The sequence below is a fragment of the Alligator mississippiensis genome, chromosome 1 (genome assembly GCF_030867095.1).
Source record: "Alligator mississippiensis isolate rAllMis1 chromosome 1, rAllMis1, whole genome shotgun sequence".
Taxonomy (NCBI): Eukaryota; Metazoa; Chordata; order Crocodylia; family Alligatoridae; genus Alligator; species Alligator mississippiensis.
The window spans coordinates 267,652,694-267,678,382 of record NC_081824.1 but is presented as its reverse complement, the minus strand read 5'-3'; the positions used below and the strand labels follow the sequence as shown (position 1 = coordinate 267,678,382).

At 45.2% G+C, this 25,689-nt stretch overlaps 1 protein-coding gene and 1 long non-coding RNA gene across 2 annotated transcripts in view; one reads left to right on the top strand and one right to left on the bottom strand.

Moving 5' to 3' along the window:
* Nucleotides 1-15,689, bottom strand: part of PTGFRN (prostaglandin F2 receptor inhibitor) — a 112,686-nt gene extending 96,997 nt beyond the window's left edge. Inside the window, exon 1 of the mRNA XM_059720605.1 lies at nucleotides 15,522-15,689. Within this exon, the coding sequence (XP_059576588.1) occupies nucleotides 15,522-15,567 (46 nt within the window). The 5' untranslated portion in view covers nucleotides 15,568-15,689. The remainder of the gene's footprint in view (nucleotides 1-15,521) is intronic.
* On the top strand, nucleotides 11,333-19,836 carry LOC132247711 (uncharacterized). Its single transcript, XR_009459031.1, has 3 exons — nucleotides 11,333-11,573; nucleotides 17,597-17,670; nucleotides 19,403-19,836. It is a non-coding gene; the product is annotated as an uncharacterized LOC132247711 (long non-coding RNA).
* Nucleotides 19,837-25,689: the final 5,853 nt, after the last annotated feature.

The following is a 25,689-nucleotide window of genomic DNA, read 5'->3' as shown; positions in this document are numbered from 1 at the left end:
ATCCATTTCCCAACCTCCAGTTCCTCATTTCTTCTGAAAAGCTCCAGCCTACAGATGTCCCAAGTAGCAGCAGCAAAAAAATGGATGCAATCCTTGTCAGTTCTAATGTAGCCACATGGTAATATGTAACATCAATAAGACCACTTCAAAGCCTGGGTCATTTTCCCAGGCATAAGCAGCAGTATTAGAACTATCCAAACTCAGTAGGCAAAATTGAATCAATTCACATTCCATAGTTCATCTCCACAACCAAAAAGGAACAGAATGCAATATCTTGATTTTTGCTCGGTATAAGTTAACAGCTTAAATCTACTATTCGCCAATATAAATGTCCTGTTCCCCACAGACAGGTAAACAAGGGAATTGGCTGCTTGCAAACCTTGGATATGATTACACTAGGACTGTTTCTTGTTGATGGCTTTGTATCATTTCAGAAACCTCTTCCCCTTTCTTTCTGGCTTTTGGCATTTTTGTCTCCCATTCCATGCCCATCCTCTGGTCTTTTTTCCTCTAGCATTTGAAACAGCCACCCTTTGGTCCCCACAGTCTATTTATTTGGCTGCATGTTTTGTTCCTTCTAACTTCCCACAAACCAGTGCTGGTCAGTAGCTTAGGGCTGTGCACAAATCTGTCTATGGCACAAAGTCAATAGCCCAAATAAGATCTATTCAGCCCCTCTGTGCTAAGCCTCCCAAAGACATAAGGAGACTAAACCTGCCTTATTCCTCACCCCCAAAATAAATACTGTTTTTAAGGTGGTAAAATAAACGGCTATGCCTTTTTACTTTTTTACTTAAAATAGGGATCCCTCCCAGAATCATCATGGCTTAAAAGAAATGCCACTTTTACAGGTTATTCACAAAAAGATAGTCACCAAAGCAGTGTATGCAATCATGGATGAAGTTTCCATCTGACCCTCAACTAAACCAAGTGGAAAGTGCCACTTGCCATGTACCAAAGCAAACTTAAAGTTCTAAACGGGGCGAGGTTTCTGTAGCAGTCTGAAAATTCTGCAGTGCATTCAAGTAAGTTTGAGTTTTCAGCTGAATTAAACATGAAACAAGCAATATAGACATCAAGGGCACCTATACACGTGCCAGACGTCTGCTCCAATGTGTTCTAATTAGCATGCATTGGAGCAGACTCAATTAATTAAGTCTGCTGAAGTGTGCTAATTAGCATGCTCCAGCAGCCTCCACATCACGTGTATTCAGCATCCACATCATGTGTATTCAGCATCCCCATGCTTCAAAATGGCAGCAGGGGCACTTCATTGAACAAGCTTTAATTAAAGCACTCCCACCACCATTTTGAAGCATAGGACATTGAATATGTGATGCTGTGGGCACTTTAATTAGAGCAGCTCTTGGAGCCACTCTAATTAAAGACCCCCCCCCCCCCAAGAGCACGTGTAAAGACACCCCAAGTTCCATCTATTTTATACCTCCCTAAATATACAAAATGACATACAGTTTATATACTACCAATACAACTCTTACGTGGGAAAAACTAGAAGTTTTGGCATCCAGGTAGGCAATATTGATGGTTCTTTGGTATATGGAAAGCATTAGTAGTTTTGGGCAATGGGAAAGGATATGCCTCTTTTCAACTCCACGCCCAAGAGTCTTAGCAAACTTCAACACCAATCAATGTATGCAACCACAATGAATAAGTCCATTAGTGGATATATTTCTATTAAAATTATCAGCAACGCGATGGCATTAAAATTTTTAAACTCGAAGCATCAAGATGCCCATTTAACAGCTAAATAGTAAAAGAACTACTTTGAAAAAACTGCAGGGATTTCTGGTTGTCTGAAAATTCAGGTAGAGACTGTCAGGTTAATTCCAGTTTGATATATATTTGGATGGTTCGCTTTGCTAACACAGGAGCAGGGAGTTTTTAAAATAAGTTAGGATTCCATTTCTAATTGCATTTTGTAGGGTGGATTCAGAGGCAAATTCCACGGCCATAGGATATACAACAGAATCCATTAATAACTGGCAGAGGTCCCCATGACTTCCTCTCCTGAACCATTCAGTTTAATGTATGCAAAATGTGCCAGGAAAACCTTATTGCTCCATCCTATTCAAATATTCCCTATGCCCATATCATCCGAAGAGGAATAAATAATAATAAAAAAGGCCTAAGGCATGTTATACCCCTGCAGTTCAGCCAAAAGTGGAACTCATGCTGAAACTGCTTTCAATCCATTGCTTTGATGACTGTCCTTTTAACACTAACAAACTTACTGGAACCTGAGCCCTGCCATCCAAGGGAAAGTCTGGTTGTGACCCAGAAATGGCTCATGTCTCTGCCTACCCCTGTGGCAACTGAGTAAATGCCTTCAGGAGGAACGAAAGTCTCAGACTGCACTCATGAAGCGTGTGTGCAGCAGCGTGCCTAAACTGATTCTTTCAAGCAGGGGGGTAGTGGACCCAGGCAGCTTGCTCCAGTTTCCTGAAAGGAAGTGTAGCAGCAGCAGAGGAAGGAGCTATTAAAATGTCTTCTAGAGGTAAAAGAATAAAAAGGGATGCCTGAGGAAATGCTTGGGAATAGAATAAAAGCCAGAAAAGAAGTACCAGTCAAAACAACTAATCAAAATATTATTTGGTTTTAAAGAAAGCCACAAATGGAAGAGGGATATCCATTTTATATGAGTAGGCATAGAAATACACAGAGTGGAACAGATCAGTGATCCACTTAGATTTGTATTCTGACTCAATGATAGCCAGAGAAAAAGGGAACCTCCACAATATGGCTACTAGAAATCGGTAACTGTAGTAAAAGAGATCTTTTCTTTCTGACCCCCATTAATGATCGAACTACATCTAGAGCATATTGGCTGCTGGTAGACCTCATAATACTTAATATACCTAGAGTAAATGGAGATTATTTAGCTATCCAGTGTCAAGAAAAAAAAAAAGAGAGAGAAACCTATCCTAACCACCTATCCTAACCAACCACCTGGGGAGAAATAAGCTGGCATATAAACAGGCGGCTTTAAAATGAATGTAAATTGTTTGCTTAATTGCAGGGATGGTCAAGCAATCATAAAAGATATTTAAGTTGCACAGTTGAGATGATCTCAGTGAAGAAGCCTATTTGCCTTGCTGGGTGGCTATGGAAATATAAGTTACAGCCAAACAAAATTGTTATTGCCTTTTATCTTCTGAATGCATTGCCTTTTCATTCTACCAAACTTCCTCCTCCGTCCATGGCATGGGTGTCAGAGATATGGCTGGCAGGCTAGCTCTGGCCCACAAATCTTGAACCAACCCTGTATGCTGCATGTGGCATGCACTAGCCCCTGTGGGATGCCTGAGGCAGACACAGCCAGTCTGGCACACACTGTACAAGACACAGACTGGACCTGGCACTGCAGATGCTGCATACAGCACAGAGAGCCAGTCTAAGGAGCACACTGCAGGTGGTGCCCCACCAGACTGGCCCTGTGCAGTAGCACCAGAGCTGGTCTGAATCGGGTCCACAGAACCAACAGGTTGGCCTTGCCTATAATACCCATTATTTTACTGTACACCTATATGCCTAGCTATAGCAGGCTGGCTGGCAGAAGCATGCAGCAGCCTTCACACTCCCAGTTCTAGGGGCCTGCAGATTGGCAGGGACTGCAGCCCATCTTGAGGCAGTAGGCACAGACTGCAGGGTGCCTAGGAGAAGTGGACCACCTGAGGATTAGCTGGCCCACAATTAGCTAAAGGCTCCTTGGAAGAGGAGACTGGGGGAGGGAAAGGGTGCTTTGCCAGTGGTGGCAGAACTGACTCAAGGACTCTCCCAGGGTCTCACAAGAGATCCAGGGTGGCAAGGCTGAAGGCAGCAGCATCATGAGACCAGGAGAGGGAACTTGCATGAGAGAAAGAAGAAAGACTGCACTGTGGCACTGAGGGAGCAGCACAAGCAGGCAGCACTTCCTCAAGATCTGGGAATAGACCTCAAGACTGTGAATACTGCTACTGGACACTTACATAGTTTCAGGCTTTGTTACTTCTCACTTCTCCCATCTAACATTCAAAAATATGTGATTTTTGAATTATCTCAAATTATGGGCTTGGATGCATGCCACATTTATACTGGTGTGAGCAAGCAGAAGACATGCAACATTAATCCCTTGCCCCATGTAAATTTACTCAACTGTACTACAGAATTATGCCGGGGGGAAAAATCCCCTGGTACAAGTCAGACCAGCAGAAGTGTCATCTATGCACTTCCATCCCAGAGCAGCCAGTTACTCCATGACAATAAGTCCTGGTCTTGTGATCACCTCTTTCCATGAAATCATCAACCAGTCTATATTCTTCACCTCTTGAGTCTCATAACTTCATCTGTTTTCACACCTATAAGTTTTCCATACTAACTCATGACATTTTAAAATGATGTCCACCTGTTTGTTTTCATCTATAAATTTATCAGGTTAGTCGCATGTTTGTACTTTTATTTAAAAAAAAAGAATACTAAGGATGCCACAGCACTTGAGTAGAAAAGTACCAGAAAGGAAGTTAATTTAGCCCTTGTGCATGCATGCACATTATGCTACAGTCTAATTATTTTATAGCGTATGTTTTCATGGGACTTCTGCCTCCAGTGAATGAGATGGACTTGCTCTGGATATGACCATAACATGTACAGTTAGAGACTGTTAGCTACAGGATCTCTGCTTCATTTGTCAGCATTTGGAAGATGTACCACGAATGAGGCCGAGTCAAATCAATGCGAGTTGGGTCTCTAAATATCTTTGAGTACCTGGACCCGAGCTCCCACTGAACAAGTGCCAAACTAGTATTTCTCTAAGGCTTAAAATGGCCAAATTTTAAGCAGCAAAAAGAGCATACTTCTGACCCAAGCAGGACTGCCCTAACAATTTTTTTCCCCCATGGAAAAAAATGCATTTCTGCCTAACCTTGATATAAGAAACATTTTCCAGGAAATAAACAGCAATAAGAGTGGCAGGCTTGGCACTCTGCTCTCCCTCCCCATGCCCAATGGGAGCTGCTTTGAGATCCTGTCTGGAAAGGCACCATATATGCCGACAGTCAAAATGCAGCATTCCACTCTACCCTGACATAACTTAGAGGCAATATCTATTAGTAACAGTACCAGACCAAACCCACCCAGCCTGGCACACCCTGTACAAGCTGCCCATCACCAAGGTAAGTAGTTATCTCCAGTGGCAGCTGCTGTGTGGAATGCTGGCCATGGGAATCTCTGTCTGCCATTTAGACCCAGCAGCATCAGCAGCCTGCCCTTTCTGCAAAGAGGAGGTAGAATAGACTCTTCTATACTCTCCTGGACCGCCCCTGGCTGCAGGTGCTCTTTGCTGCTCTCAGCACCTTCTTTGGCATACCAGACTTGAACTTCTCTGAGACTGCCTACATTTTCTCTATCCCATACCGAGCAACCAAAGGGAAAGTAATCTGTCCTGGCCAATTTCCTGCTGATCCAGGCCAAGATGGTGACTGAAAAACCACAGAAACTGGATCACGGGGCCCAACTCAGATAAAACCCTCCAACTCTACTGATTTTTGGTCCAGGCACATCACAATTAAATTTGGACACTTCATCTTGCAACAAAACATGGACCAGTTGTGTCATGCTAAGCTATCAAGGGGGCACTATGCAAGGTGGAAGACAGACAGCTGGTCCTACATACGGAACCCCACAAAGGGCACAGAAAAGAGGTTTCAGTCTCTGATGACCTGGTGTTTTTTTTGTTGCTGACAAGTATTTCATGCTTGGCCCCTGGGAAGACCACATACCTTTGCACTTTCAGTGCTTGTTTTTAAAATGTGTACAGTAAAGTTTTAAAAAGTCAAAAAAAGAGAAAGAAAGACTCCACCTGAGGCAGAAACACAGCCTGGAAAATTTCAGCCCAAATGATTAAAATTTGGCAGACTAATCAGCAGCTGAAAACAGTCTTACAATGGAAGGTGTCAAACGCACTTAACGGTAAACATTGCTACAAGCTCTGCCTATTAGGCAGCTGTGGCAGTTTGCTTTTGAATTCAGCCTTTAATTAGTTCCTCATCTATTATTCCTGATATGAAAGTTCAGTGGTCAATTAATTCCAAAGGCCATCGTTAGATCCCTTCTAAAAGTAGAGCACAATATTGGTCTAATTTTCAGTCTCCTACTAAATGAGCTATTTTTGTCAGTGGCTCAGTTAATTCTTTAGCTCCTTTAAAACGTCCAAGTAATAATCATCAGCACCAGATAGCATTTGACTCGTTTCAGCACTTCCTGATACCCCTGTATGACAGTATTTTACCTCCCCTTCTTTTTAGGTAGCAACTCCCCCAAGTAGCTCTTTTCTCATGGTTCCTTGTGGTAGAGGGTAATGTACTCCATACTGTCAGATGGCTCTTTTGTACCCTGGGGATAATAAAGACCCACTAAACTTCCTACTTGAAACAAAGAAAGAATTATTGTATCTACTCAAATATAAACTCAATAAAACTCTGGCATGCATCAATCGATGCATCTCCAGTAAATCCAAAGAAGTGATTCTCCCACTTTACTCAACGTTGGTGTGGCCACAGCTGGAGTATTGCATCCAGTTCTGGGCACCACACTTCAACAAAGACGGGCTAAAGCTCAAGAGGGTCCAGAGAAGGGCCACCCATGTGATCAGGGACTTGCATGGCAAGCCATGTGAGGAGAGGTTGAGGGATCTTGGACTCTTCAACCTAAAGAAAAGAAGGCTTAGAGGGGACCTGATTGCAAGTTATCTCTATATCAGAGGCGTACATCAAAGGTCGGTGAACAACGGTTCACCAGGGCGCCCTGGGGGAAAACTAGAAACAACAGCCACAAACTCCTGGAAGGTAGTTAAAAAATTAGACACATTAGAAAAAAATGATTTACAACTAGGGTGTCCAGACTATGGAATAAGAGGTGGTGTAATCATCTACCCTAGAGGTCTTCAAGAGAAGACTGGACGATCACCTGGCTGGGGTCATCTGATCCCAGATGTCTTTCCTGCTCGTGCAGGGGGCTGGATCTGATGATCATTCGGGGTCCCTTCCAGCCCTACTATTCTATGATATAAAATGACCCTAAATATAAGACAACTCCTCCCACAAAAAAATAGATTCTATATGTAGAAAATTTATAAACTTTCCAGGTACAGAATATAAGCATTGGAAGGTTGTCCTGAATGCCCTCCCACTCTTCTCCCCTCCACCCCCCCTCCCCGCCACCTGCTCCCCTACCTGCTTTGTAAACAAATAAGACAAGGGGCTTCTTCCCCCATGCTGATGGGGGAGCAGGGGGAACCTCATCTTCTATTTGAGTAAATACTGTATGTTTTTACCCCTCTCTCAGAGCACTACTTGCCCCTCCCATAGTCAGGCTACCTCAATTTCCCTCTTGGTATACTTTGGATCAGAACATTAATCACCAATTTACTAGTCAATGATTGTTCTTTTCTGTGAGCATTAGTTAGACTGGATTTCCATCTGCTAAAGGGTTATTTTTAGAGCCCAAATGAACCCTGGTTCGTTAACACTTAGCTATGCTAGGATTTTTCCTGAATTTTACCTCCTTTTATGTTCTGCAGTAGGAATACTTTCCATGAGATTCCATGGTACATCTTAAGCAGCCACCATGACAATTGCATTGAGTCTATATTGATTCTAATTTACTAACTTCTCCCTTCAGGCCCTAACTAATTGCTTCTCTTTAAAAAAAAAAAAAAAGTCTCCTTGAAATTTAGTAGCCTCACCCTACCTCTCAGAAAGCTTGCCTCTAAGGATGTTAAGCTTAATTATAATGCCACAGTTAATGGAAATTCTCTCACAACCTTAGAAGTCTAATTCCGAGATTTCATTTCACTGACAGAAGCCTATCCTGTCTTATCTCTCACACTTACTCAGACAAATTATCTGAATTATTTTTATGTCTATCAATATATCTGAGCCATTTTGAGATGTGAAATTTTTAACATTAGGAGTTCCTCAACTTCCACTTAGAACTGAATTTGACTTATTTAGATTTGCTGTAGAAAGATGTTCAATATCAAAAGGATTTTAGTGTAGAAACTGAACATCTATTTTATTCCTTTGTCCTCAGTAAAGTCGAATGCATCAAAACTTTAAAAAGAGTTAGATGGTTAATTTTAGAATTTGTCTATAAATAGATGAACTTTGGAAGGAGTCTTCAAAGTTAAAAAAATTTGGACTGGATTAACTTGTTGGCAATCAGCTCTATGGTTGGGAAAACAAACAACTTCTGATCTAAAAAACAAACATTTAACTAGTAAGTTGTACACAAATCAAGGTCCAGACTAATGTGCTAACTGATACATTCTTTTTACCCTACCATTGGTAGGAGTCTGTACAGCATACTTTCCTCAGTACAAGAATCATGTCACCTGTAACAGGAAACAGCTTAGTACTCCAGAATACAAATGCATTTCAAAGGACAATCCTTGCTAAGCTACCCAGGCTGTTTCTTGAGCATTTTTGTTTACCAGAGTGCTTACAGATGTTGAAGATTTAATTTCATCTTAAAACGTCTACAAAGAACAAGCTCTACAGTGAAGTATAGACCATTCTTGACTCAAAGTTGTGCCTGCTTTAGCGATAATTATAACATAACTGTAATGGTTTGGTTTTTTTCTCTTAAATTACCAATATATGCACTCAACTTTAACTCTATCTTAATGTAGTTCTCCCCCGTCCCCTCCCCAGGAATTACTAAGCCAGAAGGTAATGACCACTGACACTGAAATACTCTATTATAAGCCTTATTTGGATCTAGCTAGCTTAGACAATTTGTTTAGACAATAAGACATTGTTGAATGATTGGTTTCTCTACATATCAAAATTATCTTACATTTTCAAAAAAACCAATCTTTTCCCATCCTCTGGAACTTTACTATAAGGACAACTGTATCTTCTCTATTAAAAAATGTGTTGGTTCATTTGTAACTCCCTTTATGTACAGAATGAATTCAAATTTGCTTCCTACACTAGTGATTAACAAGAACTGAAGGCTGGATAATTTTGAGTGAGGTAGAAAATTTTAGACTTATTAGATCTGAAAACTGGAAGTGTCTGTAACTGTCTCTGAATATTGTAAGATTTGCTAGCGGTGCTACAGAAGTTACAGCGTATTGAGTTCTGTAAATTGCATAGGATAATTATGGAAAAGAGTTTCTGTAATGAGGTTGACTTACATGCACATATATACATTAAGTAAGAGGGAACTTCTTTTTAAAAGGTAACACTGGACATTTTGTAGGAAGGGGGGAACTGAGCCTGATGCAAGCAGGTGTTTATATCAGGAGTAGGTAACTGGGATAAACACAATATTATCTACCTGGAACCAGCAGCTGTTGCCGCAAAAGGGTGAAGGTGGGAAGAATTCAAGAATCACACACCTGTGCTGCCTACCTCTCCAAGGCAGTCTTGGGCAGGCAGGTGAGAAACATCACTCCAAAGATATGAATGATCTAGAGAAGGTGAATAAGCTACAGTTCTTCAGCTAGAAAGGGTGGGGAGTGGAGGGCAAGAGAACTACCACCACCTCTCAACAGAGTAGTAAGTAGCCTCTGTGCCCCCTTAAAAGTCAGCTGTGGCAGCCTAGCTTGCATGTGAAAAAACAGTTCCCAAGGAATAGTCAGAAGCAAATTTTGGAAGGGGACATGGATGAGCACCTCTTCCCATTACTCCTGCATCTCCCTCCTCTCCCCAACACACACACTTTAAGAATATATAATAACAATGTCATAAATATGTATATAATAATTCCCTTTCCCAGAGACGACAGAGTAGAGCTAGGAAGTAGAGGGCTAGCTGACTCTAAATAGCTACTTCTTGCAAGGTTAGCAGCAGCACAGACAGCAGGCTTCTTTGCAATCACTCCCTTGGGGGCCTTTTGTCTACCTCTAAGGAAAAGGGAAAGTGGTCTTCAACCTCCACTAATCCATGGGCAGCAGGGCTGAGCAAGTAATGCATTATGGTTAGGCTTGGCAGAATTTGATTTTGTTTTTAATTTAGACAGCTAAAGATCAGTTTATTTTTAAGCATTTATTTCAATTTTTATTGACTGAAATTTTCAGAATTGTATGGAATTGGGGGTGTTTTTCAATTTTTATCAATTTAGCCCATACACGTACACACAGTGGCCACTGCAGGGGCTGAGGGCTGTGCCGCTAAGGCTCTGCTGGGAGGGAGGGTGGGAGGAGTAGGGCTGGTAACATGTGGGAACCCAGTACCTCCTGGCCCCTTGCTCTGCCTAGGTCCCAGCTAGGGAAGAAGCCAAACTCTCACAAAGCCAGACCTGCATGATTGGGGCAGAGGCCAAACTCCCACAGAGGCTGGGCCAGGCTCTGTAGGAATGTGGCGGCTGCCCCAGCTGGGACCTGGGCAAAGCAAACAGCAGCAGCAACAGGCTCCCTGTTGCTACCAGCCCTGCCCCTCCAAACCCCACTCCCAGCACAGCCTTACTAGCACAGTCCCTAGCACCTGCAGCAGCCTGCATGCACATGTACAACACCCCCTATACCAGATTTTCTTACCTCCATCCTAGATGGCTTTTTTATTTTTGGTCTCCTTTTGGTAAATTTCACTGATTACCAATTTTTCTGTTAGTCTGTGAGCATTGGGCGAAATCGATGTTTATTGGTGTCTATCGATAAGAATCGAATCCTGCCAAGCCTAACCATGGACAATACTGGCTTGAAAAAATGCACATCTACAAGAAACAAAGTTCCCTGAGGCCATGAGAAGTGTCAGAGTGTCTCACAGTTACTGCAAACCAACAAGCCACTGAGTTAAGCTCAGGACTTGCATTTGTCCAAACATCAGTGGGGACACAAGCTCCATCATTTATCTTCCTCCTAGAGGCAAATGAAGAAGGCCACCAACAAGAGTACCAGTTATTCGTTGGTGAACTCACTGGCAGCTGCCCAGGCACCAGCAAGGGAAATAAGGAGCTTGCTGATGTACATGTACAGCTGCTGATGGTTTTATTCTAACACAGCTGCTATCCCCTGCACCCTTCATCTCCTCTCCACCATCCCTCTACCTGGAACCTGAAGATTCCCCAGTTCTCTGCTTTTCTAATGCTCCCTGAAACTAACCGCAGGTGCAGAGAAAAGAATAAAAAGGCTTTTCCCTAATGTTCATGATTGTAGCAACTCACAGGCAACTAATTACTGGAGGCCTTTTACTGCAGAGATTGAATTAAACCTTGATTCAAATTACTGCTTATTGTTGCATCCAATAACAAACAACTTCAGCTGCAAGCCATAACAAATAAGCCAAGAGATCCATATAAGGTGATCTCTAGAAGAGCCATAATACTAGACAGAGCCTGCATACAGGGGAGAGAAAATTGTCCCAAGGGCATCTGTGGCAAAAAAGAAGAACCTTGTGCATGGGAAAGCACAAGGGAAGTGTTCCTACTGAGGGAGGCCTAACTCAAGAGAAACTGGAATTGGAAACAGCCACTTCTTCCATAAACAGCCACCAGCTATTAAAGAAGACCTGTATGTTGAAATACTTACCTCTACTTTCAAATAGTCATAACTGAAAACCCTGGCAGTTATTCAGGTCAGTGACTTAAAATACTGAGTCCTAGAAACAAAAAACAATTTTGCTGTTGTATATAGGGTGGTTTGTTTGTTTTATTTATTTATTTATATAATAAACCCTGCTATGGATGGTTCAAAGCCCTATTATAGCTGCTTTGGTCTTAGCAATTTTCATGTGATGAAAGGTGTTGGCATGACAGCCCTGGAGAATGAAGTCATGCACAGCATGGGCCACGGCAGAGCAAGCTTCTCTCAAGCTGCCCAGCCCATATGCTCCAATCCTGCCCTGAAAAGGCCACAGAAATGAGAAGCAGGAATGGAGTTTAGTCTCCACAACATTTCTGCAGAATAGCACTAATGGGTCCCTAGTCGACAAGTGTGGTGATGGTTATTTTTTTTTATATAGCTACCCGCTCTGATAACAATGAGAGTTGTTCCTAATACAACAGACAAACACTTAAGCCACACGTATCATTTGCTGCATTACACTTACAAGCAATACAAAACCTCAAGAAGTAACTGTGCGTGAGGAATGAACTTTTGTAGACCTCAAAATCCTTTTCCAAACCTACCAAAGGCTCTGAGTAGTAAACTGAGTATCTGCAAGCATTGCTTTAAAACAGACAGGTCAATACAGAGAAAGGAGAGAATCTGGTCTGCATTTGTTAAACAGACTGTTTTAAAAAACAGAATTTGTTAAAAATGCATAGACCTTGTCCACCAGAGCGTCAAAGAATATACTTCCCCAAACTTAGTCCAGCGTTCTTCTACAGTCCTCTTACTGTTACCTCCAGGCTTCTCTTCTGTCATATCAAAAGAAATTCAAGCCCCAAACCATACCCCTTCTCACCAGGCAGCCCTGACAGGCTCAGATGTTTTGAGGCACAGCAGTGCCTCCAGCTTTACTACAGCAATTCCCTACATAAATGAAAAAAGATCAACAGGCCACTACAACCACCCAGAATACTAAGACAAACCACACCACAAATAGCAGCATGAGGTACATACAGGTCTGCTTTTAAAAATTAAAAAATAGAACTATAACTGGAAAGGGGTTTGTTTGGTTTTTTTTTTTTTTCCTAACGGGACCTGCTCAAGATCACACAGGGAATCAGTGAAATAAGATCCAGGAGTCCCTACTTTCACACTGCCTGCTGAGCCTCAGATCATTCTTTTAAATGGGAGTTTCATTCCCCTTTCATCTCTTACAAGGGTAGCACTACTAAGAAGCCTTTGAGACTTATCTTAATCTAAATTAATCATTTAATTTCAATACCACATGCTGGACTCAGTGATCCGGGAGGTCCTTTCCAACCCTCTGTTCTTTTTAAAACACACTCCTATTACCAGAACACCTATAGGAATTAGAAGGAGAGATGGCATCACTAATTAGGTAAGAGACTGGTGCAAAGCTCAGTCCTGACCTCAACTGTCTAGAGGGGGAGAGCATGGTTGGGACCCAACAATAACACTTTGGTCTCTGCTTGACATCCCTTCTTCCATATTCATCTCTAATGGAGGAAGTTACAGCTGTACAAGTTGACAGTGGGAGATTATCTCTGGCTACTGTGAGGGCTAGAAACTTAGCATTAAATGGAAGGTTACATTTTGCAAAAATGTACCTGTGAGCACCCACCTCTTCCCTCAATCCACAAGCACCACTTACTCACCGTAGGAAGTTTCCCACTTGTTACTTGCAATTAACCAAATGGTTTCCTCAAGGCCTGCCCAGAAGAATTAGGTATGGTATGGTATGCCCATAAGCAAACACCTACAGCACCTCTACCCAATTACAGATATGACACAGCACCATTGAAGTACTGTGTGCAATTCTGCCTTGCATGAGTTGTCTATGTCTCTTTGTTCTCTACCTAAATATGATACTATTTCAACACATCTAGCAGCTGCAGAGCAACACAGCAAACATTTCTGGAGAAAAAATACTAAAATTGCATACTGTTCAGAGCAGACCAGCTTTATTTTTATCCACTGCCCAGCACTAGCAAACAAACAATAAAACTATGTTAATTATGCAATTACCCCAGCAACCTATATGATGTGACAGGAGGACACAGACCAGCATTTAATTCAACAACACTAGTCTATCAAATACTGTATCTTACTTCAGATAGTAGCGAATACCCAACATTTTGAAGGGAGATGCCATAATGCACCTTGCCACTTGTGGAGTGTAAGAGAGAAAAATCCCTTCCTAAACCTTAAAGTGAGCCTTTTTATGCCATAAAATAGAAGATCTCATTACACTTATCTTAAACAGATAATTCTTTTATATAGCACAATATAACTGGCAAGAAATTTCATAACATCAGAATCATCCCAATGCCTTATAATTCCAGCTACGTTACAACTGACCTCATTTGGAAATTAATTCCACAGGATAGCGATGCACTGTGTGAAGTAATGTTTCCTTTTATTTCTATTTTAAATGTCCCTTGAGAGTGACAAGAAGAGCAGTATTTTGTACATCTCAGTTATTTTACTGAGTCTGCGAGAGTCATATAAAATATTCCATCTGGTCTAAAACAGCTAGAAATTATTGCCCAACAATTAATTGTTCAGGGGTTATCCCAGCTCACATAGTTCACCTGCCTGCCATGAAAAGGAGATCCTTAGATCTACAGAGAAAGGCTGTACAGCATCTAAAAGGAGTGCCTGCCCCAGAGCAGCGTGCACCCTCTTACCTGTCTAGCAGGGTCACCCACAGCGAACACAGCTAAAAGCAGGCTCCGCACATGAATCAGCCCCCCACACCCCAACGTGGCAGGCATGAATTGGCAGGGCTGGCTTGAGACTAGAGTTCACAAGGCTAACAATCGGAGCCAGGCAGGCTTTGAAAGCCACGGTGCTGCTGGGCAGCATGGGGAGCCCTGGATTCAGTTTCATCTGCTTGACTAGGTCGAGCAGGAACATTTTCCACCCCTGTGCAAGGTGATGCCAAGGCAAAGCTTGGACCAGGACCCACCCAGGTTGTGCCTAGGAAGGGGGGGGAAAAGGAATAGCCCCGGGTGAACACACCCTGGCAGCAGCTTTACCTCTGTGCAGAGAATGAGGCGGCACAGGGAAGCTCACAGGAGCACCTAACCCGCCCCCCCCCCCCACCTGTACCAGGCAAGGTGACCTGTGCCTGCCACACAGGGTGGGGCAGCAGGGGTGCGGCTCTCCTGCTGCTGCACATAATGCCACAGTGGGGGTGGGTGGGAGATCATTTCTGCACATGTATGTAATGTAGGGGAGAATCTCACAAGTGCTTGTGTGTGCGCATGTGTGCTGGGGAAATTGTTCCTGAGAGAGTGTGTAAGAAGGAATATTGCATGTGTGCACACAGGTCCTGGGGAGAGCTTGTGTGTGCGTGTGTATAGAGGTGAATCTTCCCCACGTGTATGTAAGGGAGAAATCTTTCCTCAGAGTGTGTGTGTAAGGGAGATCTTCCCCATGAGAGAGAGAGACAGAGAAAAAGAGCGAGTGTGCACTGGGGAGATCTTTCCTGAGAGTGTGTGTAAGAGGGAATTTTGTGTGCATGTGCACACAGGTCCTGGGGAGATCTTTTGTGTGTGCGTATGTAGGGGTGAATCTTTCCCACGTGTGCATGTAAGGGGGAAATCTTTCCGTCGAGAGTGTGCGTGTGTGTGTGTGTAAGGGAGATCTTCCCCATGAGAGAGCGAGACACACAGAGAAAGAGAGCGACTGTGCACTAGGGAGATTTTTCTTGCATGTGTGCATGTGTAAGGGAGAATCTTTTGTGTGTGTGTGTGTAGGGGTGAATCTTTCTTCAGTGTGTGTAAGTGCAATCTTTCAAAGGAAAGAGTGTGGGGGGCCCTTCCCCGCGTATGCGCGCGCGTGCAGGCGGCCCCCGGCTGCCCCCACGCCCGGGCGGGCGGCCCCCGGCTGCCCCCACGCCCCGGCGGGCGTCCCCCCGCTCCCCGCCGCGCCCCGCGCCCGCACTCACCCAGCAGGAGCAGCAGCAGGGGCAGGGGCCGGGGCCGGGGCCCCATGCCGGCTCGGGACGCGGCTGGCAGACCCGCAGCCCCCGCCCGGCCGCGCTCGGCCGCGAGGGGCGGGGAGGCTCCGCCTGCGCGGGGAAGGCGGCGGCGCGGCGGGGCTGCAACACCCGCCAGGCGCGGGCACAAACTTTCCCCGCTGCAGCCCCCGCAGGTACCGGGGGGAGGCGCCGCGGCCGTCCCGCCCCGCCTCGCCTCGCCCTGCCCAGCCCAGCCCAGCCCAGCCCGGCCGCAGGGCAAGGAGTGGAGCCGCGGGCCGGGGCGGCGGCCGTGTGGTGCGCACGTGGCACGGAGGGGTGCACCCTCCAGGTGTGCACACGGAGCACAGACAGGGCAGCCCCCTCACGTCACCACACACACGTGCACACACACAGCACGGAGGGGCGCCAGCACCCCATCACCGCGCACACGCACAGCAGAGCGATGCCAACACTCCCGTCCCGTCCCCCCCACCCCCATTACCACACACATTCGTAGATGTACACGTGTGCACACAGAGCACGGAGGGGTGCCAGCACCCCAGCACTGCACACACACACTGCACTGAGAGGTCACTCCCCCCGCCACCCCGTGTCACCACACACAGAGGTGCCAACACCCCTCCCCCCCTATAACCACACAGAGCACAGAGGAGTGCCAGCACCTCACCACCACACACACGTGTACACACGCACACAGTCCCACCCCCATTACCACAGATGTACACAGAGCAGGGAGGGGTGCCAAAGCTACATCACCACATACACAGATCACCCACCCCCACCCCATGTCACCACACACAGCATAGACAAGTGCCATCACCCCGGCACCACACACATGTACACACACACACACAGAGCACAAAGAGGTGCCATCCCCCCTCCCCATAACCACCACACATGTACACACACACAGAGCACAAAGGGGTGCCTGCACCCCCTGTCACCACACAGATGTATACACAGGCACACAGAGAGGTGCCATCCTTCCCCCATCACCACACACATATGTGTACAACACACACAGAGCACAAAGAGGTGCTGCCACCCATCCCCACCACACACATGTACTGTACACATACACACAGGACAGAGGGGTGCTATTCCCCCTCCTCCCCATCACTTCACACACATACACAATGCACCCCTGTGGGACACTTGAGCTGTGTAACACTTCAACAGTGCAGGCAGAAAACTTCAGAAGCCAGTCCAAACCTGGACACACCTGATCAGGATAGCACAGCACCATGCTTGGGGCTGACCCTGCTCCCCCGCATCACCCTACAGCCAGTATCTGTCTGGGGATAGAGGAGTTGCAAGGTTTAGTTGTCCCAATTGTCCCCAAGCCCGTGTGATATCAGGACAGGTTGCTGCCCAGGTTAATGCTACCTCTGCTGTCTCTCGTCCTTTCTCCCTGGATTGCTCACAGAAGTTTTGGAGGGTTGGGGTTTTTTTGGGGAGTGGGAGTGTCTTAATGACAAACGTTCCCAATTATCTGACAGACATGCCTAATCACAATAAAGAAATGTTCTTTTCTGCCTGCCTGCCACCTTCCTTGCAAAGCTGTTACCCTGTTTCCTCCCATTTTGAGTGGTCCACCATCTACCTGGGGTTGCTTGCTAAACGCCTTCCTCAGTTTTACAAAGTTTGAGGTTCAGGGATTTCCGACAATCTCTGCTGCTGGGTCTGAGCTGTTCCTCCCAGTGACTTTGCCAGGTTATTGGCATGGCAAGCTTTGTTCTAAAGAGCCGGTGCATTCTTTAGAGTTGGGCAAGATTGTTAGCTTCTCTGATCGGGAAGTTAGTATTATGCTGATACTTGGGAGGAATTACAGGAGTGGATTTTGATTTTTTTTTAAATTAATCCTATAGTGCTTTGCAAGTGGAGGGATTGTTCACTGCCAGGCTGGGAGGGGGTGCCAAAAGTTTCTTTTTATGTGTGTACATCTATTAGAAGGGAGACTCATTCTACTTCCGCCTGGTGCAGTCCCCTTGAGTGCTTGTGTTGGCTTGGAAGCTCTGGCATAACTTGTTCTGTCTAAATAGGACAAAGTCCAGCAGAAACTACAGCTTATGGATCTGCAAAGTGTAAATGAGACAGACATCACACGCATGCCCAGGTAATGACAATTGTGCTTAACCAAAGAGGCTTAACCAATTTGTCTTTCAGTGGATTGCAGCAAACATACTCCAGTTCAAAAGAAAAAACTACAGTATGTCATATAGGGCTGTATGTCAAATTTCTAACAGAGTGGCAGTAGTATATGACCTTGTATATGTACTTTATACAATGCAATGAATGCAGGAAGGAAAAAACAATGCTGATAACATTGCTGCAAAGAGCCCCAGGCATTAAGCTGACAACCCACTTGTGACTTGGGAAACACAGTCTGCATGTAAGTGCTTTAGTTTAGATTTTGAATATTATCCCATGTCCGTTTGTCCTTACTACCTTGTCTTGATTAGCCCTGCTCTATCTAATCCCTTCTCCTAGGACTAGTTTACAGTTTCTTTTCCTGAATACTTTTAATGACAATTTTTATGAAGATCTTGCAGCTTTATAAATTGGCAAACTGCTTAGAAAAGCTCTCTCCATTTCTCCCCCTCTCTTGCCACACTGGTTAAACAGTTGTTCCTCTCTCTAACCTCCATCCTGCACCCATGTGCCTAGCCTTGCTTGTATGAGTAGCCCTAATAACATCAATGAGATAACAGACATCTACTTGTGTGCATGAGCACTTGCAGAACAAGGACCCTTGCTTGCACTGTATTCTGATTCTCGGTTTCCCTCTCTAGTTTCTGAAGATCAGCTCATGGCCTGAATAATACTTGTGAATAGTGTTGGTGGCTGTTTGGTCCAAGAGTCTGCATTTATTTAGTGGTGTTGTTATCACAGGAGGCTTTAACACCTTTCTTGATTATGCAACCCTCCTGCCAGGCAACAGACCACAGTAACAAAGAGGTTTTATACAAATTTAGGGGTTTTATACAAACTATTCAAATTTTGAGCCCCTACCCAGAAACCTGAGAAAAGAACAAACTTCCCCATTCACAAGCAAATGTTAAACTAAAACATTGTTTATTACAAGGGAAAAGGGGAGCAAATATGCACCGTACAGAAAAACTTGACTATTAAACCTTAACTATAACTCAAAACAGGTCACAGTCACTGTCAAAACAACCCAGCAAGGAACCACATAGTCCAGTCAGTCGGGAAGGGAGTCTTACTCAGGGCTGCTGTCTGAGGCTCTACCAGCAACACCAGCCAAAATAGTGAGGACTGGTTAGGGAGGTCTATGCAGGAGTTGCTGCCACTGATACAAGGGAGCGTTGCTCTGCCTGCTGTCTTCAGGGGTCTCCACTGCTCCTTCAAGCTGCCAGGAGTCTCTATCACTACTTTATGGGTGGGCTGCTCTTGCAATCCCAGCTGTTTTAGACCCTTCCCTGTACCAGTTGTAGGTCCAGGGATTTTTTCTTTTTACTACAATGAATCTTAGGCTTTTATCCAAACTTATTACAGAATCTGGAAGTCCCCTGTGGTTCAGTAGTAGAATTCTTGTACAGGAGACCTGGGTTCAATTTCTGGACACTTATACAAAAATACTAGGGCTGTGCAAAGTTCCAACGGATGTTTCATTTCAAAACTGTTTCAATGCGTTTCGAGCTCAAAACAGGGAAATTGAAATGAAACAAATGGCTGCAAAACAGCTTCAAACATTTTGAAAGTTTCAAAACATTTCAAGTTTCAAAGCCTAGCTTGCTGCAGCTAAACAGAAACTAAGGAGAGGGAGGAGGAAGAGGGTGTAAGGACTGCTCTCTGATATTGACACTTCTCCCTATTTGATTCCTTAGCTCTCTGATTGCTTCCCCCAGCTCTCTGATCATTTCCCCAGCTCTTCCTGGGGGGCACGGGCCCCCGATCTTCACGCGAAATGTCAAAACGTGTCAAAACAGCGAAACAGTTTTGATGAAACAAAATGGAACAGTGCTTCAAAACGAAATGAAACAATGAAACACTGTCCCTTTCAAATGGCCAGACTGAAGTTGAAATGAAATGGTGCTGTTTCACACAGCCCTACAAAATACAGCCATGGAGGCACCAAATGTCTGAACCCAGTCTGGACTTTGGATTCTGTTTCAGTGCCCTAAAGACGGGTGGAAGTTCTGGGAAGCCTCCACTCCTCCAAAAAACTCCTGCCTACATGCATGAATCAAAAGTCTGGGTGATCTCTCATGTATTCACCATGATCCGGAAGGATCGGTGCCTGACAAATTATAGATTCCTATGTTAAGAAGTACTTTTATCTTAAATTGATTAAAGGCATCCATAGAATGACTTCTGTCTGGCATCTTCCTACTCCCCACACTTGACACTAAAACTGAGGGCCATCCCACTGCAGACCTTATTGTAAGGGCTGACCTTTTAGTGAACTTTGTATAAGTTGGTATTGACAGCATTTCCATGCTTACAGTTTTGGAAGGTAGGGTCAGTGAGTGGCGACGCGTAAGGTGTGCATGGAAGTGGGAGAGTGCCAGTGCATTCCCTGTCATGCTACATTCCCTGTTTAGCCGGCAGGGGAGTAGGGCCGTCAACAAAAATGGCCACGCCGCTTCCAGAAGTGGCTGTGGAATTTCCGGAAGTGGCATGGCCACTTTTTGGTGCGCGAGATCAGATGCAAGGGACCGACTCCCATCAGCGTGATCGGCCACTGGGGGATGCTCCCCCCACCCCGGTCAGTGGGATCAGTCTGCACGTGGGCCCCCCCCGACTCAGGATGCACCAGTCACCCATAAGTGAACACAAAACCTGATCCACCTACCCTTTACACCTGCATGCCGTAACCACAAATAGCATCATACAATTGTGCTCACAGTTTTGGCCTCATGGGCCGCTTTAATGGTGAGGGGTTGGTCTGTGGACTGGATTGGGTTCCATGCTGCCTCTGCATGCCGGGATTGCGTCCTGGATCTGGGATTGGGTCCAGGATGGGGATTCAGGGTCCCCATGCCACCTCTGCCTGACCAAGATCAGGCTCTGGAGACCTGTGCTGCCCCCACCCAGCCCCTGCGCACCAGAATTGGGCCCTCCACTGTCCTGCTTTCCCAATCTAACCCATAGAACCACAGCTCACAGGGCTCCCTACAGATCCATTGGGAGTCTCATGGCCCAGATGATACAGCACTGCAGACAAGATCTGGAACACCCCTGGTATAACCCACATCGACAAACAGTGAAAATAAGTGTGAGTAGCCTCTCACACCTGTATACTGAGGGCATGCAAACGAAGAATACACAAAGCTACCATTCTAGAACCAGGGTGGGCAATATATGGCTTGTGGGCTGGATCCATCCCACCAAAGGATTTTATCTGGCCCACAGCTGCTCCTCTGAAGGAAAACTGTATCCAGCCCATAGCTGCCCTGGCTTTTGGCACCTCTCGCCCTACTCCCTTCCCCATGTCAGCAGGCTGCAACAGCAGCAGCCACCACTCCCCACTCCAGCTCTGCTATATTGTCCTGCCCCCCAACCTGCAGTGTATGCTCCAAGATAGAAGACAACAAGCTCCTGGCCAGGATTCTGCTTGGCAAAGATGTCTGTATGCAGCTCTGGCCATGCAGCTCTTCACAAACAAGAAAGCTGAACCCCCAGTGAGTCGAAGCTCAGGTAAGGTCCTCCCTGCTGGCAAGGGAGGGAGTGCAGGGGGACACAGGTTATCCAGATTCTGAAAGGCTGGGGCTTGGTAGGGGCATGTGCTGCACTAACATGGTGCTGCGCTATGTTCCCACATGCCACTTCTGGCTACATCACAGGGGTGCAGCTAGAGCAGCTGGCATGGCTCCTGTATGACCCCAGATCTGCAGTACATGGCCATATGGCCCAAAGCAGCATGCAGGAACACAGTGTGGCATCAGCCCAGCTGTATGCTGGGGACTTTGGGTGGAGGAGGGAGTGCAGGAGAAAGGTGAGGGAGTTAAGATTCCCTTAACCTTTGTCCTCTCTGCCCTCAGATCAGGGGTGAGCAATTATTTGGGCTGGAGGTCCACTTAGGGAATTTTAGTGAGCTGAGTGGGGAGGCAACCTGGCCTGCAACACCTCACCCAAACTCCCGAAGCGGCCCTCTGGCCCAAATCATTGCCCACCCCTGTTCTAGAACATAACCATAGTCAACCATGCAGCATGTGATCAAGTTTACACTTAGGATGCTTTAACAGTCCATCTGAAGCTTCCTAATATAACTAGTAAAAAATTCAGGTGTACCGGGTACAATTCACCATTGCCCTAGAGTAGTTATTAATATCAAGGTAAAGAAAGTGCAAAATGCTACCCTTCTGTTTTAGTAGTATATTGCACTCACTGTGCAAAAGTGCAAATGATCATACAAAATGGGCATGTCTACATGTGCAATTAATGCACACAAATAAACTCCAGAGCCCGAGTTTATTCATCCACACAAATAAACTCTTATTGCTCCCAAGTTTATTCATCCACAGCACATGGAGCCCTGTCAAAGCAGCCTTGGCTGACAGGGGCCTGGGTGAGGGGGTCAGCCTATAAGCCCAGGGCTGCTCCAGCTGAGCTCCACGTGCTGCAGAAGGGATGGCTGAGGCGCAAGGGTGCTTCAGCGTGGGGGTTGCCTGCTGGCTGGCCCCACACTGAAGCACCCTGTGCCACAGCCAGCTGGGGTAGCATCTGCACATGTGCTGCTGTGCACAAAAAAACTCCAGAGCAGGTTAGGACTTGTATTTACAAGTCCTAACGTGCCGCAGTGTTTATTAGTTTCATGTGCTCTAATAGGGGTGTACATGTAGATGCTGAGGTGTTTACTGCACAGTTAACTAGTCACATGCTATGACCCTTTGACTTTTTTTTTGCATAAATCTGTAGAGTCCGAGGGAGAAGAGATCCACTTGCATCATCTAATCTGGCTTCCCGTATAATGTACAAGCCATAGAATATGTTTCCAGAAGGCAGGTTAAAGCATGCTTTCAGAAAGCCATCTAATGTTAAATTAAGGACGCCAAGCAATGGTGACTGCACCGCTTCTTTTAGTAAGCTGCTCCAGTGTTTAATTACCCTCCCTGCTAAGAAACTGCATTTTATTTCAAGGCTGAATTTGTCTAACTTCACCTTCCAGCCACTGTATCTTGTTATGCTTTTGTCAGAAAAACTGCAAAGCCCCACACCACTATCCAATCTTTTTTTCTTGTACAAATACTTAACCAGAGTAATCAAGTCACCTCCAGCTTTCTCACTGACAAACTCAATAGAGTCAGTGCCTTCATCCTTGCACTTGCCAGCTCTTGGATCATTCCTGTGACCCTCCTTCTGGTCTCTCACCAGCATTTCCACATCCTGCTTGAAATGTGGGCACCAGTGCTCATTAACTTATTAACAATAGTACTTTACCAGCAATACTATAGGCAGAGGCAAGCTCCCTTTCCTATTTTTACTCAGTATTCCTCCTCTTTATTCATCCAAAGATCACATTAGCCCTTCTAGCTACAGCAGTGCTCTGAGAGCTCAGGTTAAGGCTGTTATCTGTGTTGACCCCCAAATCTCCTTCAGAGTCACTGCTTTCCGAGATTTCTTCACCATTTTGTAATTGTAGCCTGCATCCCTTGTTCCCAGATGTATCACCTTGCATTTTACTGTATTAAAAGACATTTTATTTTCAACATTTAACAAAGCGATTCAGTTTGGGAACTCCTACAAGGGAGTTGGAAGGTCACTGATATGCGTGCTGAAAAGAACATGGCTGAGGTTATGTCCCTGTGTTACTCTTCTTTCTTGCTTGAAAGTCTACCTTTGCCTGTTGTTTACTTCTGACCTACATATGATGGACTGTTACGTGCATTCAATACTGCCAACTTTTTCCATCAGTTCCATTTTGTAGCAATTTACAGTTCGGCCCTGAGTGCCAGACTAAGCCAAAAGCTTTTTAAAGAGTCTATAAAGTAGGCAAATATCTTCTTCAGCGTCTGCATTCCTCATGTTTATTTATGAGATGCAGAGTAAATATGTGGTCAGTGCTTGTTTCTCGGGAAGGAACCCAGTTTGACTTTCATGTATTATGTTGTCGGTTAGATGTGGTATTATTCTTTTATTGATGATGCTGCAGAAATAGTTTCATTATGTTTCATCTAGCACAGATTCATCTGTAGCTCCTGTGCTGAAGGCATCCCTTATTTTGTATGCTGAGGTAATTATCTTCCACCACAATTTGGGGAAGTATCCAGGTTGGAGGGTAGGTACAATATACAATCACCTTCTGTCATCGTGACGCACTACATGAATACACATCCAGATGCATTCCATACTTGTCCTACAGACATTTGTCAAGTTTTATGAAGCCCTGTATGTGACACTTTTTCTGGACAAAAGTCACAAATATTCTTCACTTGAGCATTAGAAGGTGGAGATGGAAGATGTACACACAAATCTACCGTGAGTATTAACAATTAAGCTGAACACAATGCAGGAGACCAGCTGGTGGCAAAAGAGCCCATTCATACAAGAATCCAACAACCCTGCCTTAGAGATGGCAGCAGGAAAATCTCATGGGCTTTTTGGCGTTCTCTTGGCAGACTGGTGGTTGGGTACTTTAGACAGGAAAGGTCCCGTGGCCTTTTCTGCTGCCATCTCTGCGCTGCTTGTCCTTGGATGCTGGTCTATGGTGGCCTTCAGCTCTCAGCAATAGTAGGCAGAGTCTTCCTATCTGTTTGACAATCACAGTCTCTGTGATCAACAGGCTCCTACCAAGGCCAGGAAGAAGTAATTGCAGAAAGCTACCTACTGCCTCCCAGCTGAGCACATGAGAATTTAAGGTAGTGGGGGCAACAGGGTGTCCTATGAGATATATGATATGGCAGCTCTATTCCAAACTCCTTTCCCTAAGCAACCCTTCAGCACACTGAAGCACACACCCCAAGCCCAAAATAAACTCTCTGGTCCCATATTTTCAAGAAACACAACAAATTTCATATAAAGTTACAGCTCTGAGAATCAAGTAATTCATAATAATCTTAGCATTTTTTTAAACTCTCTAGCCCTCATGGGGGCTGGAAAACATTTGAAAACCTATGTTAAGTGCCCCTCGAAGCTTCAGAGATCAGAAGACAAGTAAAAATAACCCTACATTTATTTCTTAAAAAGGACTCTTACGATTACTAAGCTAATCTCATAATTAGCTGATGTCTGACATATTTTAATGCCTGGGGTTGGTAGCTCTGCATGCGAACCTTAAACCGATCCCCTTTTATTCCCACACACAGTGGAAACAACACACATTTGCCTACAGTGCAACAGGAATCATGCGGAACAACTCCTTCCCCTTCTCCTGGAAAGGAGAAAACTGCTTTGTGGGCATCTGGGACCTCCCACTGGGTGTAACTACACATGCTATTAATGCTATAAAGGTTTACTGCCTGTGGCCAGGACCAGGTCCAACACGGCATTTCCCCTGGTAGGATTGTGCACCTCCTGGGTTAGAATGAGGTCCTGTAGCTTGGCTAGGAACCTACATGAGCGGTCAGACCTGGCTGACTGCTCTTCCCAGCAGATGTCCAGATAGTTTAGGTCACCCATGATCACCACGTCCTTTGACTTAACTGCCTCTGCGAGCTGACCTGAGAATTCCCGGTCTAGCTCTTCTCCCTGGTTGGGTGGCCTGTAGTAGACACCCACTTTCCCCCCGACCCCCTTGTTCTTCTTTAGCTTCCTGCCCTGTGTTGCCTTTTCTATCCACTGCTCTTTCTGCTTTGTGCTCCATTTGCCGCTGTTTTGCTTGTACCCTTCATCTGATCCATCACACACACAGAGGCTGCCCATGCCACTTGTGGCATGCATGCTGCAGGTTGACTGCCCCTGGTCTAGCTTATGAAAAGAGGTTATGCTAGTTAGCCCCAGTTTAATTTCAACCTCATTAACCTAAACAAACACTAAGCGATTGCTGTTGCTAGTCTGATTGTGAATAAAGCTAACAGAGGTGCATCTTGGAAAAGGGGGAACTCCAGCATAACACACTTCAAGGAATGTCCCCTCTGGCTCAGGTCTTCTGCAGTCATGATAGCAAATTCTTTGCTATTGGCTGCAGACGCCTCTCTCCATCTTGCCATTGAAATCCCTAATGCAATAAGGA